At 39.4% G+C, this 14894-nt stretch overlaps 1 protein-coding gene across 1 annotated transcript; it reads right to left on the reverse strand.

Annotated features, from left to right (window-relative positions):
- Window positions 1-5092: 5092 nt before the first annotated feature.
- Window positions 5093-14243, reverse strand: MTFR2 (mitochondrial fission regulator 2; the record flags this gene model as incomplete). Its single annotated transcript, XM_009703773.1, has 7 exons — window positions 5093-5401; window positions 6963-7149; window positions 9459-9759; window positions 10888-11105; window positions 13248-13372; window positions 13623-13727; window positions 14112-14243. Coding segments are annotated over 7 exons (1167 nt in total), but the record flags the coding sequence as incomplete, so codon positions are not given.
- Window positions 14244-14894: the final 651 nt, after the last annotated feature.

A 14894-nucleotide genomic window follows, 5' to 3' on the forward strand; every position in this document is an offset into this window, starting at 1 on the left:
TACTCAAAATATTTAAACATTTATTCTTTTTTTTTATCAATTGAAAACCTGGATATACTATACATATTTCTTAGTCTTTCCAGTGGAAAAACAAAATCAACTTTCATTCCAGAGACCTCAACAGCAACTCTTGAAGGAAGACATCCTGCCCAAAAAGTCATCAGGAGTGGTAGGAAAGTAAATTTTCCAGACTTCTTCAGTGACAAGAATAAGAAGGCACAACATTTCACAAGATCATTCCAGCAGACCGACAGAGTGCTTTTGTTCCCAAGTCTTTTCCTCCTCCCCCAAAGCACTACCGCATGTCTAAGAGTTGCATTGTCACTGAGCAATCTGTCCCCTTCAGTCAGGGACCTCGTGTAAACAAGGGTATTTGTAAGTAAATAGGGCATGGATTCTAGGTTGGCATGGATAACTTTAGAGAATCTCAAGTTGCTTCCAAGTTGTTGATACGGATGTTTCAGTCAAAGAAAATAAGATGGCAAAGCTACATTTCCATTGGTTCTGAAAGGGAGAAGGATGTCTGCAATGGATGCTAACTTTTTCATTACTAAACATCACTGTCTAAGTTTTGCAACTTCTTAGTATTGAAAACTGTCAGATGTCACCAGATGCCACCCACAGACTTCTCAAGGTATACCAGGGCTCAATGCCTTACCTAATTTACATCTGGAACTACATAAAACAAAGAATCTGTTCTTATAATGTGTGTAGGTAGTACATAATGGAAAAAAAAAATCACATGGCCCATGACTTAGTCTTTTCCCTAAGGAAGCGGATCAGCTGTACAAACTACATTACCACACAGTCACATCAGACTGACACAAAAATCAGACACAGTACCCAACAACCTAAAGGGTCATACAGCTCATGAAAATTTGCAGATGCTTCTGAAGTCTGACACTAGATCCTTGGTTTAAGAGGCACTAAGAAATTTCTAAGAGAATTCCCTTCCAAAATGAAAAGACACTCAAATTCAAGATTTCCACTGCAAAATGCCCTGGTAGGCCAAACTTGTAGTTAAATGATGAACTCTGGAGAGAAGAGAAAAAACATACAAAAGGAATCCAAAACAATAGTTCTTCCTGAAGAGAACCACCTGCTAGTCACATAAAGCAATTGAGGTAGGAGAGAGAGAGGACTACTGTATTCAGGGCTTTGCAGGTTAATTCAGTCTCTCACAGCAATTCCACCTTCACGTTTGTTGGTCACAACAGAATGGTCACAAACCCCGAGATCCCCTGGATCTACGAATGTTGGCGTAACACAGGAGATAACTTGCTCTACCCCATCACACTGGAGACACTGAGCGAAAGGGACCTGATTCGTAGGCTTTATGCTCACCAAGACTCACCTGCCTTCGTATCCTCTTCTGCAGGCGCTGCATGGACTTCCTTCACTGCGGCTCCCTGCTGCCCTAGCGTATCAGAGACCAGAGCAGCCGACAAAAGACAGTAGGGAGCTGTCCTGGTTTCAGCTGGGATACAGTTAATTTTCTTCCTAGTAGCTGGTACAGTGCTGTGTTTTGGATTTAGTATGAGAACACTGTTGATAACACCCTGATGTTTTAGTTGTTGCTAAGTAATGCTTACCCTAAGTCAAGGACTTCTCAGTTTCCCCTGCTCTGCCAGAGAGGAGGTGCAGAAGAAGCTGGGAGGGAGCACAGCCCCGACAGCTGACCCCAGCCATCCCAAGGGATATTCCATACCAGAGAACGGAATGGCCAGTATAGAAACTGGGGGGAACTGGCTAGGAGGGGCTGATCACTGCTCAGGGACCGACTGGGCATTGGTCAGCAGGTGGTGAGCAATGGTATTGTGCATCACTTGTCTTTCTCAGGTTTTATTCCTCCCTCTGTGTTCTCTCCCTTTTCATTACAATTCTTCTTATTATATTTTATTGCAATTATTAAACTGCTCTTACCTCAACCCACGAGTTCTACCTTTTTTCTGATTCTCCTCCCCATCTCACCAGGCTAGGGGGTGGAGAGCGAGCAAGCGGCTGTGCGGTACTTAATTGTTGGTTCTTAAACCACAACAGTCCCAAAGTGGGACATGATGGGTTGAGATAACAACAAATCTGACCGGAACGTGTTAGAACAAACTTGTTACAAGCATTCATTATATTAGTTTAATAGTCGTTGGGCACAACGTTGATTTATCTGCTCCCAGAGTTGTTGCGCTGGTTCTCAGCGTTGTGTTGTCGAACACCGTCCTTGCTGTGTATGTTCCCCGTTGTGGTGTTTATCATCTCTGAGGGCTGGGCTGAGGTTATCGTTTTGTTGTACTTTGTAACATTGGCCTATGATACGATAGAATTGCTGGTTGTGAAACTAATCTGGTATTTGTACTCAGCACTGCAGTCACCTCCGTATTTTGGGAGCCATCTATTGGAAACCATTAACTACTACATCTTTTACCTTTTCTCCTCCGAGAGCTGACCTATGGAGGACACACCTTCCCACATCTTCCCCTTCTCCACCAGGCTAATTACAATAGCATTTGAGAATTTTGAAAATTTTGAATATCCTTGGGATGGTTGAAACCAGCGTGGTCCCATTGCTAGGAAGCAGCAGGCTCCTGAATGCGGTTCTGGTCTTGTTTAGGGTCAAGCAACTATTTGCAGCTACTCCAGCCCCTGCGACAGGCACTATGGCTACTCCAACCCCTGTAACAGTCCCTACAGCTACTCAGATCCCAGCGGCGGGTGATGCAGCTGAATCAGAGAACCAACCCATGCTGGTATCAATCGCCCCTATACACAAGAAGAAACGGACATAAAATAGGGCTTGTTCGGTAAAGGAGGAAGAAGCAGGGCCACCACAAGAACAGGAGAGAGAGGCAGAACAAGAGGTAAGCAGGCAAGTGGATCACCATGGAGAGAGGTATCTAGTACCCGAGGGAATTAGTCGTGCTAGAGATGATTTATTATGACCTGAACAACATGCAGTCACCCACAGATCCTGACGAAGTCCAATGCACACGACTCATAGCAGAAATTTGTATGGAGCGCACCATCGTCATATGTCAACTCATGGGCTGTAATGACCTGGAGGGATGAAGAGGCACCAACGGAGGATGAAGTGGCTCACCAACTCCAGGAATACAAAGAAAATCTCTCTTCCTCCCTATGGACCTGCATCTTGGCTGTGGAAAAACTATCTGAAAAGTGCAAAAAACTGTTCCAGGAGTTCCAGCAACAAAAAAAGGACAGATCCTACTCCCCACCTGTACAGACCAGGATCTCCAGTATTAACAGCAAGCACTCTTGCTCAAGAGGACGTAGAGGGTACACACCACGGGGCACCCTGTGGTTTTACCTGCAGGACCACAGAGAGGACATGAGGAAGTGGAATGGAAAATCTACCTCAACCCTAGAGGCACGGGTACGTAAATTGCAAAGAAAAAACAATCACAAATGGGGGTTCTTCAGGAAAATTGCTGCTCCAGTCTTCAGTGGGCAGTTCCCCAGACAGAGTGGAAGGGCTGATCTTACTCCTGATCCTATGGAAAGCAATTCTAATCCGTTTTTACAAGAGGCGAGCGGAGGATGCTATGACCAGGACTAGAGGGGCTCTGCCTCCAGCCAGGTGGAGGAGAGGAACAACTGGGTTTACCGGACTGTGTGGATCTGATGGCCTGGCATGTCAGACATAGAGGAGTATAGGGCTCTGGCAGACAGTGGTGCCCAGGGTACCCTAATGCCATCAAGCTATAAAGGGGCAGAACCCATCTGTATTTCTGGGGTTACAGGGGGATCCCAACAGCCAACTGTATTGGAGGCTGAAGTGAGCCTGACCGGGAACGAGTGGCAAAAGCCCCCCATTGTGACTGGCTCAGAGGCTCTGTGCAGCCTTGGCACAGACCGCCTCAGGATAAAAGACAGTAAGATTGCCAAGCGCAGGGCCGAGCTGGCTGTTCTGTACGGATTTCATAGGAGTCATCAAGTTCAGGTATAGAATGTGGAAAATGCATTCTTTGAACGTGGAAAGAAAGGGAAGGTCAAATTGTTACGGACCGAGAGGAACAAGAGAATGTGATAAAGTTCAATAATGACTAAATGCAGAAAAACAACATCTAGGCGACATAATTTTAGAAGCATAAAATAGCAAGTCACTTAAGCTCTAGTTTTAGTCAAAAGACAACTTTTAAAATTAAAACAGAAGTACGGGATTTGCACAGTAATTTCTTACAACTGTGCAAATAAGACTCAGCAGTAAGAGGGAATCCAGTTGCCAGTCTATTCTGTGTAAGTGAGCGGGGAAATAGAAGACACACAGGAAATAAGGGACACATTCAACAGTCTAATTGATAGCATTTTGGTTTTATACATCAGGATCATTAGATAAAAGATTAAGTGAAGGCAGCTATTGTAAGCAGTGAATCATAATAAATTTGTAAATAAGGGACTCCATCAAGTACTCTGGCAGGAAAAATGTAAGCTCTATTTTAATTCATTTTAGATAACACTATTTAAGAAGTAGTCTAATATGGTCAGTTCTTAAGATAGGTAAAAGTCAGCCTGCAACACAAAATGCCACTACCACACACATCTATGATATAAAGAAAATTTTATTTTATTAACTCTTGTGAACAAAACAGACTTCATATGTAGAAGTCAAGGAGGGAGTCACTGTTTATTTACATATGGAATTCAGACTATGTGCTAGCAGTTCTCTCTACAAGGTCTTTTTTATCTCAGAACATAACTCCCCCATATTATAGTCATTTAACAGACAGCCTGCAGTTTGCTTACAGCACAACAAAGTTTCACAAACATAAAAATTCATCTACTGACCCAAAATAAATTAGAATACTGTTTGCACATGGAACATGGAGTTGCATCAGCAAACTGCAAAGAAAACGGAGGCAACTATAGCATTCTAATGAAATAGGACTAGCTACCATTATATACAGTCAGTTGTATATAAACACACTAACAAAAAGTTTACACTTCCTCATTATGTACACTGGAGCACAAACGGAGTGCACACCTCAGCTGCCACACCAATAATTAATTATTTTTCTTTCACACACACTTCTTTCCTGCATTTCTCAGGTTTCAAACACACTGCTCCATAGCAATAAAAGCCTTCTTTTGGTTCTGTGCTTCTCATAAAAGTATCACATTCACAAGTTTGGCTGCTGGGGAACTAAGGAGAAGGAAGAGGCAATTTTACAAACCCTACAACACCTGAACTTCAACAGCATAGGAGAGACATGTTCTAGAACACATTACAGCAGTTTCAAAGTGGACCTGCCACTTACACACACTATGAGGTTTCCTCAGAAGTCTCCAGCAGTTAAATATGAGCTCTCACTTTCCATGCTGGTACCTGTTTAACTTCATCAGTTTTTATAAAGCTAGATTTTGCATTTGGCTTCAGACTGCAACGTCCAACCTGGGGAGGAGGGATGGAGTTAGACAAAATTCTACCCAAGACACCTGAATGAAAAGATATTTACAATAAAGATAGTTTGGAAGAGTTATTGCACTTCTCTTAATGTAGGAAGAATAAAGTCGTAAGCCTGTGCAATTGCTTTAAATACATTTATTCTTCAAAACACTCAAGCGTAAACAATTAGAGGCTTGATTACAAGGTCATGAGATTATTCTGATTTAACTAGAAAAAGCCCATCTTTCTGTATCTACTCCTGAATATGCTGGCCTTAAGCAGTCTCTCTTCTGGGACTTTCTAATCCAGCTGTTAGATCCTGGAACAAAAAGCTATTCCATAAACAAGCTGCTCCAGGATCTAACTTTGATTTTTATATCTAGAATCAGGTATGTCAGCTACGCTATGCAAAAATATGCATCCAAAATACAAGCCTGGCTATTTTTAAGAAGTTTCTAATTTTTCCTTTGGGGGGGTGGAAAGCCAACAGCGAAATTTATTAAGACTGCACCAGAGTCATTGACTCACTACAGTCTGTAAAATATGTGCTACATTTCACTTGCAAAATCCTTGTGGTAGCTGAAATTTTAAAAAAAAAAAGAAAATAATAGCTAGAAATTGAAACACACACCTTACTTTTCCTTAAGTTTTCAGCCAGGCAGCTAGCCACACATGTAAGTGGCAGCCTTCAAAGAGGGTCTGGATTTCCATTATATGTTTTGCATTATTATTTCCCTCCATTAGGCTAACAAATGTCACAGTCCAAGTCTTTATCTCAGTCTTAAGATAAAAAGATAGAATTGCTAAGCAGAGAGACGTAGTTTAAATTACTGCCACCTATTTCTATCCATCTCATCTAAGCACTTCTGAGGTTTGTAGAAATCTCTAACAAGTAACCAACAGTACTGCTGGACCGTGTAAGTTGAAGTAGTTTGCACAGGCTGCTCTATAGAAACCAGTGCTCAGAATCCCCTTAGTCTGATGGCTCTGTCTACCACACTTTTCTTGTTCATAGCAAAACCTGTATTTTTCATGGGCTTTGCAACCGCATTCAGAATCACATCTCATTCTGGATAAAGATGCAAAATGTGTGGAAATGATGCTACCTCAAAGAAAAATATTGCAGCCAATGCTTTCATTTTCATTTCTGAACACATAGCACATGTTAGTCAGACCTCTCTGTACCTTTCTAGCATCTTTATTTGTAAAATTAGTCACTAAGTAGTTAGTATTATTAACTAGACACACAGTTTCTATGCATGGATACCTGCCAGCTACCATCAAGCACATGCGCATAGTTCAGTCAACTATGAGCTGAACTTTTAAAGTCGGTCTTCTAAGCTTTTCCTATTCACACATTTAGAAGTGTATTTACCAGTCTAAATCCACCCAAAATAATTAATCTTTGAGAGTCTCTATCTTCATTATACTTGCAAAAAACAACTACCTAGGCTGATGGCTTAAAAACATTGTAGAGAAGTTGCAGACTCATGAACATCCTGCAATTATCCATGAAAACAGCAGTTACTTCAAGAATATAAAAACACATTCTTATATAAAAACATACCAGTGGGATCTCTGGACTAGAAAATGGGGAGCTATCAAAAGATTGATTTTCTTTGTCCAGGGAATCATCATCTTCATCATTTTTATGTGCAAATTTCTGCTTTAGTGCATGAGTTAGTACAGCAACTGGATCCCAATCCGAACTTCGCCTCTTTTGGGGTCTAGAAAGAGGAGTACCTCCAGGTGACCTAGAAAAAGAGAAAATTATTGGCTCTTGCCCCTAATCCTGTGCTGAGTGATCCAAAAATCTAGAGACACAACTTCTGTACACACCCAATCCTATAAATCCCTGATTACACAAATACTGCTGCTAATGTTATTTTACAGCAATTCACCAAACAGGACAAATACAAGTACACCAAACAACCTGTCAGCCAGCTTCTTAGCTTGAAAAAACAATTTGACGCTGTTCCATAAAGAAAAATACACAAAGTATTAAAATATTGCAAATAAATAATGAGAAAAAAGCAAAATGTGCAGTTTTCATAGCAGGTCTCATTTATAAGTTATATGAAGGTATGTTATTGGGAATCTCCCACTAACATATTTCATAACCACTATGAACAAAATTTGATTTAAACTTCATTAATTTTAAGTTTGGAACAGTATGCCTTTCTATGGTCTCACGAGAAAGAACACACTTACAAAATTCCTCAGAGCAATTACATTTAAAGAAAACAACCACTCTGTTTAAGTCAAATATGCAGCCAAGTGACCATACAGCCCCATTTATAAACCACACTTAACTCAAGTTTCATTATTAAAAAAAAAAAACAACACTTCAGATTTGGCACAAAGGCTTCAAAGACAGTTTTTGCCTCCAAGCGAGCACCTGAGCATCCAAATATGAAAATTTGATAGGCAAAAATTAAAAATTAGTTTGTATTTTAATTTAGAAAAACTGTTATCAAATTCAAAATCAAAAGACGGCAAAGAGATGGAAGATCAAAACAGCATCTGCACCTCAAAACCTACCAGAAATGTGGAAGTCAGTGACTAGCCCAAGAAAATAAATCATAAGAAAGATTCCCTAACCATTGAGGTATTTGGAGAAAAAAAAAAAAATAGTATCTAGAGGTATTCAGACTTCTGCTAGTAAGGTGCTATCTCCAGGCCAATGAATTGTACCTATTAATGCACACTGACAGCACTGAGTTCAACGTCTGGCAGTTACAGCAGATGTCGTTTAGCATGAAACCTGAAAGGACTGAATTCACCCTTCCTATAAAATCAAGCTGTTAGCGCACTTGCCCAGTGTGTAAGCTGGTGCTCGTGCAGTAGAAACTGGGATCTTCCCTTTACAGTGCACACATTAAACTACTGACAGACTGCTGCCTGAAAGATTACAGCAATTTTGATCATTGTTACTCCCTCCAACAATATAAATTCATTACTCAGTTGAGTTCTACCTTCAGAATACAGGTAGATGCCTAAATCCAGAAAGGATTTCGGATGCACACCTACCACTTCCTAATAATTATGCCCCTGTTCAACATGATGGATGTTAAAGCTGTCAACCTGAACATTTCACTTTCTTCACTCACCATACATGGAATTATATGGAAGAAAACATACATAAGAAAACATACAGGTTTACCAAAGTGCACTTTACATTTGCTTTACGGTGAAAATTACACCAAAATTGTAAAGACATGCTTTAGAGTTGCATATAGATAATTTGCCCAAGACTTGTGCTAGTTATTTTCAAGGATAAGGCTTCCAATTAAGAAAATGCTGAAATAAGAATGCATTAAGTTTTGCCAAGTGACATTCTTCCCACATTTAAGAGCTCCAAATATTCACTATAGGCTCAGTTGTTCTTATATACTTTTTCAACTCAAGAAGTTCAGAAAAGGCATCTGACAACCTCTATTACACGTAGCATAGCAGAGCAACGCTGACGTGAAGATGTATTGCAGTCTTTAGTAATGCATTTTTGTACCATGTCAACCGTGCTTACCATCAAAACAGCAGACCATTAAAAATACTGACAATCCAACTGCACTATCGAAATACAAATTTACAAAACATTTTCAATAAAAGATACAGCATGAATTTTCTTTAACATTTTTCTATTCTTTCTAGGACCAGGATACTTTGGGTATGCTAACAGCAGTTTTCCAATGTTTCCCCAAGGATTTTTCCTTTCACAGTGAATTCAAAACAGTTTATTTGTTCACATCAATTTTGTATGCAATTCTGTAAGCAATCTCCAGATAGCAACACACCCACCTCTCCACACCAACCTGAGATATGTATATTAAAGCAGCAGACTAGTTTTAAACGCTGTGATATTCTGCATCTTTTAAATGCATCTGAAAGCAATGTCACGAGTATCTTACATTCCAAGTTGTGAACTTAGAAGTTGCCAATTTAAGTTTGTCAGCAGTAGCTGCTCATTAAATGATGTTTCACATCAGTGTTCTCTGGTGCTACTTAAGTGCTGTAATGCTTAGATAGTCTTGGCTTACTCAGAAACACATTCAATTCAACCTACCTCTCAGTAGCTCGCAAGTGAACTTTGTTTAGGTCTTTCAAAACATCCATCATATTAGGAATGCTCTTTGTCCTCTGGCGATCAGCACTATCAGCTGCAGTTGAACCACTGTTTCTTGCAGCACAACGCTGTTTTATAAGTTCAGTTGCTGAATTACTAGCATCAACACCAGATGGTACACCAGAAGGAAGTGGAGGAGGTGAAGGAATTACAAAGTGATTGTGAGAGACGGACAATGGCGTAGAAGTCATGGCTGGCACTGGGTAAAATCCATCTGGAATGCTGAAAGTTTTAAAGGCTTCTGGATGCAGTTATAAAAGAAAAACAGTGATTTTACTTTTAGTCACTATACCTTCACAATTAACAATATTAAGCAACATCTAGGATGACTCAATTTTAAGTCAAGACAAGACAGCCCTCCTAAAGCACTTTCTTACACATCTCATGCATTACACCACAGAAGAATTATATTTAAAACAAAGAACATTTTTTATTTCAAAGCCACAGATTCAGAACACACGAAATAATGAATCTGAGGTGTCTTATGCTGATCTGATTTTCTCTATTTGCGTCTTCAATCTAAGCACTAGATAAATCAGCCTGCTACTACATACAGTTCATTCTCGGTGGTCTGAAGATGAGAATAACCCACATGAAGCAAAAGCAAAGTTAAGCACAAAACATGTAAAATAGACTACAATACTAAGTGCAATGGAGACAAAACAAGAGCCAACAGAACAGCTAACCAAATCACAGAGGTGCCTCACAATGCCACACAAAGATAACTACCTTACACCAGTCCAAATACTTCAACAACCACAGTGGGGTTAGTCTGCAAGTAAGACAATCAAGACCTCAAAACTTATAAGGGTGGAAAAAAGAAGTCACAAGATAGTTGGTCTCCAATATCAACTTCTATCTTTGATACTCTAGTGACACATCTATTTGCAGCATTTGTCTTTATTAAAGCCTGAACCTGACTGACTTAGAATACTTTTTCTTTCCATTATTTTGATAACTTGTCAGAAACAGTACAAAACCCAAAAGGGATAATTAATAGTCTGTTACTTGTGTAAAAGAGTAATTGGTAGCCAATGGATAGTGGTGTTACTAAACTCCTTCCCAAACATGAAAATGAGCATGAAGATCACTCAGGATTAACTGCATGCAAAATTGGCAAATAGGCCACAAAATAGAAGGGACAGGTGGGGAGAAGGAGAGGAACAGCACCAAATACTAAAAAAAAAAAACCAAAAAAAACCCAAAAAACAAAAAAACCCAAAAAAAACTATATTCCGTAAAGAGGTGCCTCATAACCAGCTAGAGAAGTTAGAGATGTTCTCTATCAGTATCAGGCATGGCAAGCTGTGAACAGGAACTCTAAAGCAAAAAAAAGAAGAGTGGTTTGCTCCAAACCAGAAGGGCTTACGTGATGGAATGCTTCCCGATGTCTGCGCTGAAACAATCGCAGCAATCTGAGCACGAAGAAAGGTTAGCTCATCTTCAAGCGCAGAAATTTTCTGGAGTGCTGCTTGATCAACAAGACTGTCTTTTCGTGTACTGTTTTTTGGAACACTCTGTATTGTATCTATAGATGGATGTAGGTCACGATAAGCTGTACTTTTTTCTTTTCTCCACAATTCAGTCCTAGAAAGCAACAAAAGACACAGTTTCAAAAGGCCCAGTCAACAATGGAAATCTCAAAACTTACTCACTGTCTGTTCAAGTGTGTTATCATCATTCAGCAAGACATAAAATTGCAAACTATTCAAAAAAACTTTACACTTTTAACTACTCATAACCTTAAAAATATTTTAAGTCTTCCTTTGCTCAAGTATGATGCAGATCCTTGAAAAGTCATCATAAAAAAGTAGTCAGATAATTTACTTAGGGATAGATTATACATCATAAAGTCATAACGTAGGATTAAGCTGTTATTATTCAATAACTATTAGACTGACATCAATAAAGGTGTCTCTCCCTCCTCCCTACCTGAAATGGTAGATATGAAAGGCAGGAGAGTCAACAAATAATGATCTCTTAATTAGGCTTCCCAAATTTTAGTCATTTATCAAACTCTGCAAGATGAACACTACAAGCAGCAAAGAAGTTGCAATCTTTCAGAAAATATATTGGAGAATAACAATGAATTTTAATGCACACTTACAGAACAAGAACCTTATCTTCTGTAAGCTACATATGAACACAGACTGCATTAGAAAATCGTGCAACAAGTCTCAGGCTTTAATTTTAAAAATTGTTTCAAGTCTGTGCCTGCAGAAATAACCTTAAAATATAGAATGTGTGTAAACTCAAACTACTAGAATTTCATTATGAAACAAAGAAATAAATTAAATTTACTTAATTTATTCAAGATGAACTAAATTTTGGTTGAAACAAAACTAGACCTTTTCCCTTATATTAACCATCCTTTTACTTCAAATCGGACCTGCAGCATTGCTTTCTGACATGCCAAAACTCCTCGCTATTCACACTGGCTTAGAAGGAAAAGATATCAATTAGAATACTTGTTCTTGAAAAACATCCCACAGAGCCAGGAGAGGAGGAAGAAAAAATGGAAACAACAAACGAATGAACTTTCATAGATCTGATCAGCTAAAGAACAGCACAAGCGAGACAATTAACAGGCCATGGTTCCTTTTAACAATGTTCTTTCTCTTCCAGTATTTTACAGCTGTTGCAAACACACATTAATAATTCAACAGTAACATCTCAGGAATCATAAGATGAAACACAACTTTATCAAAACTTCTCTAATAAAGTGTGTCATTTGAATTCATCACATCAATTTCTTGTAGTTTCATTACCAGTAAGCAGCACAAACATCACAGAGAAACACATGCCAATATGAAGTAGAATTATATTGTCCAATACAAACATAGTACAAGACAATACAAGTGTCCACATTTTAATCTTGGTTCTGGCTCTCTGACTCGTGCTCTGATTTTGAACAGATCCTTTAGAGGAACAGTAAGACAACTTTCCTGTAGTGGGGAAGGAGGAAAAAAAAAAAAAAAAAAAAAAAAAAGAACAAGACCTGTATACTATTTGTCTCTGCAAATTCCTGGATAATTTGTCATTTCACAGTACTTGCAATATTTTCTAATTGTAAAATATTTTCCTTTAGCATTCTATAAAAGCCAGAAAGAATTACATAAACTATATGCAAGGTAAATTTTTAAAATAAAGAAATTATGTTTTTCTTTCCATCAAACCGTGTCAAGGTTTACACACATAGCACTGTAGCAATCAAAGTCAAAAGGAGACATTTAAATATTTTTTCTTGTTCTCCCCTTTATAAAGTTTATCAAAATGCTTATGAACTAAAAGGATAAAGCTAAGAATAATCTTACGGTATGTTGCAATACTCAAGTTTTCCTTAAACTCCCTCTCTCACAAAATACTTGGGAGTGAAAATAAATAAGCACCAGTAACACATCTGACATGCTATTAGGAAGAGAAAAGAGGGAACTCAATGTCAGAAATCTTTCAGATAAGAATACTCTACATAGTAAGAATTTCCAGGTAAGAGGACTTGCCCCCCGCCAAAAAAACCAAAATGTTTCCAGGGTTGGTTTTGCTGGAACCCTGAAAGGGCTTGGAAAAAAGAAAAAAACAAAACCAATAACAACAAAAAAAACCCAACAACAACCAAAAAAAACACCCCAACAAAAAACCAAAAACCACCAAACACACACAAAACCACACATCACAAAGAACAGAAGGCAAAAGTTACTTCTATTACTCTTTTTTAATACTTTTACTTACTTAAGTCTAACAAATGCTTGTCCCTCATCATTTGCCACCCACAGGACATCAGCAAGTGATGGAGCTACAGGAGTTGGAGCTGTGTTTTTTTTGTCATAACCCAATGGACTTGGGTCTTGAACAAGCTAAAAACAAACAACAACAAAAGATTTATGAAGAGAAACCAGATTCAGCACATACTGAAAGTTCTGCCTCAACAAAAGGAATTTTTAAACAGTGCTGTAAGCAAGTTGAAAACAGTGAGCGTAAGGTATGCAATACATGAGTTAACACAAGCTAAAAAGAACAGGAAAGCTATCGCTAAACTAAGAAATGAGAAAATAAATAAGTTGAAAATAAATAGTTGAAGCATATGTATGACAATAAATCACTTACTTGAAAATAAGTTCTTTGGTAGGGCTCCAAGGAAAGAATTGTCCCAAGTCTACGGACAAAACTTCGAGTAGGTCCATATTCCTTTTTTTTGCCAACAGATATGACCTAAAAATCGGAATACCTTTTAATCTGAGAAGCAAAATCGAAGCCCTCAGTTCTTACAATCAGAGTTATTAAATAATTTAATATGTAATTAAATAAAATGCAGTTAGGTTAACCTAACTTTTCAATGCTCTTCTCAAGCTGAAAGTCCAAAGAGACCTACACTGTTTTTAACAAACTGTTTCCAAAATGTTGCGAAGATACAGCCTGTACCCAGATTATTTCAGAGTAGCACAAAGGCCAACAAAGAACATAAAAGCTACATCATGTAGCTACTAACATCCTGAGATACTGACAAAAGAAAAAGTGCACATTCAAGTAACCGCATGCATCTACGTAAGTCTTGGGGAAAAAAATTAGCAAAGAAGTGAAATAAATTTAACATACCTTGACTTGGTATTTCCTTATGACTGCATATAACTGCTGGAAATGCCTTCTCGCTGAGATGGCTGAAGGCAGGCACGTTCTGATTGTACGACTGATGCTGCTGCCAAATATGCCAGTTTCAAAAAACGCGGTCTGTCAAAAAACCCAAGAACTCCCAACAATAAAACCAGAAAATAACCAGGATAGCTCAAACTCGTACTCCTAAAGATCCTTTAGTAGTTTCACATAAATAAACCAAGAATCTCCTCAGAAGCACAAGCTGCAGCAGTGCCTCGCTATTTACACCCATCACCAGAGAGCCGCCCACGAGTCGACGCTCCAGCAGCAGGCCCTGACAGGGCATTAGTTAACCTTTTCAGTTTCAATACCTTTCCCAGGTCTCTGAAAGCACAGGATTAACTGCCACTTGGGAATCGTTATGTAGTTTTTCATCAAAAAATACCAAAACGTCAACAGCCAACGCTACGGATTTATTTTTTCCCCCCTTCCGTTCAGGGAAAAAAGAACCACCTGAAGGGCTGCGTGAGAAGAGTGACCCCACGCAGTCCCACAGGCGGGCAGTGTGTCTAATCCCACCACGCAAGGCCTCCCGTACCGACAAACCCAACGGCGGGCACGGAGCAAACCCCCCCCGCCCGCCAGCGGGCGGCGGCTCCGAGGTGACTCCCCTTCCTCCCCCGAACCACCACGGCTACAGGCAAGATGCCCCACGCCAGCAAGTCTCCAAGCACCGCCCGGTAGGAGACAGCCCCCGCCCGCGCCCGGGGTCTCACCTGGTCGGGC

This window comes from Cariama cristata, unplaced genomic scaffold (assembly GCF_000690535.1).
Source record: "Cariama cristata isolate BGI_N322 unplaced genomic scaffold, ASM69053v1 scaffold3707, whole genome shotgun sequence".
In the NCBI taxonomy this organism is placed as follows: domain Eukaryota; kingdom Metazoa; phylum Chordata; class Aves; order Cariamiformes; family Cariamidae; genus Cariama; species Cariama cristata.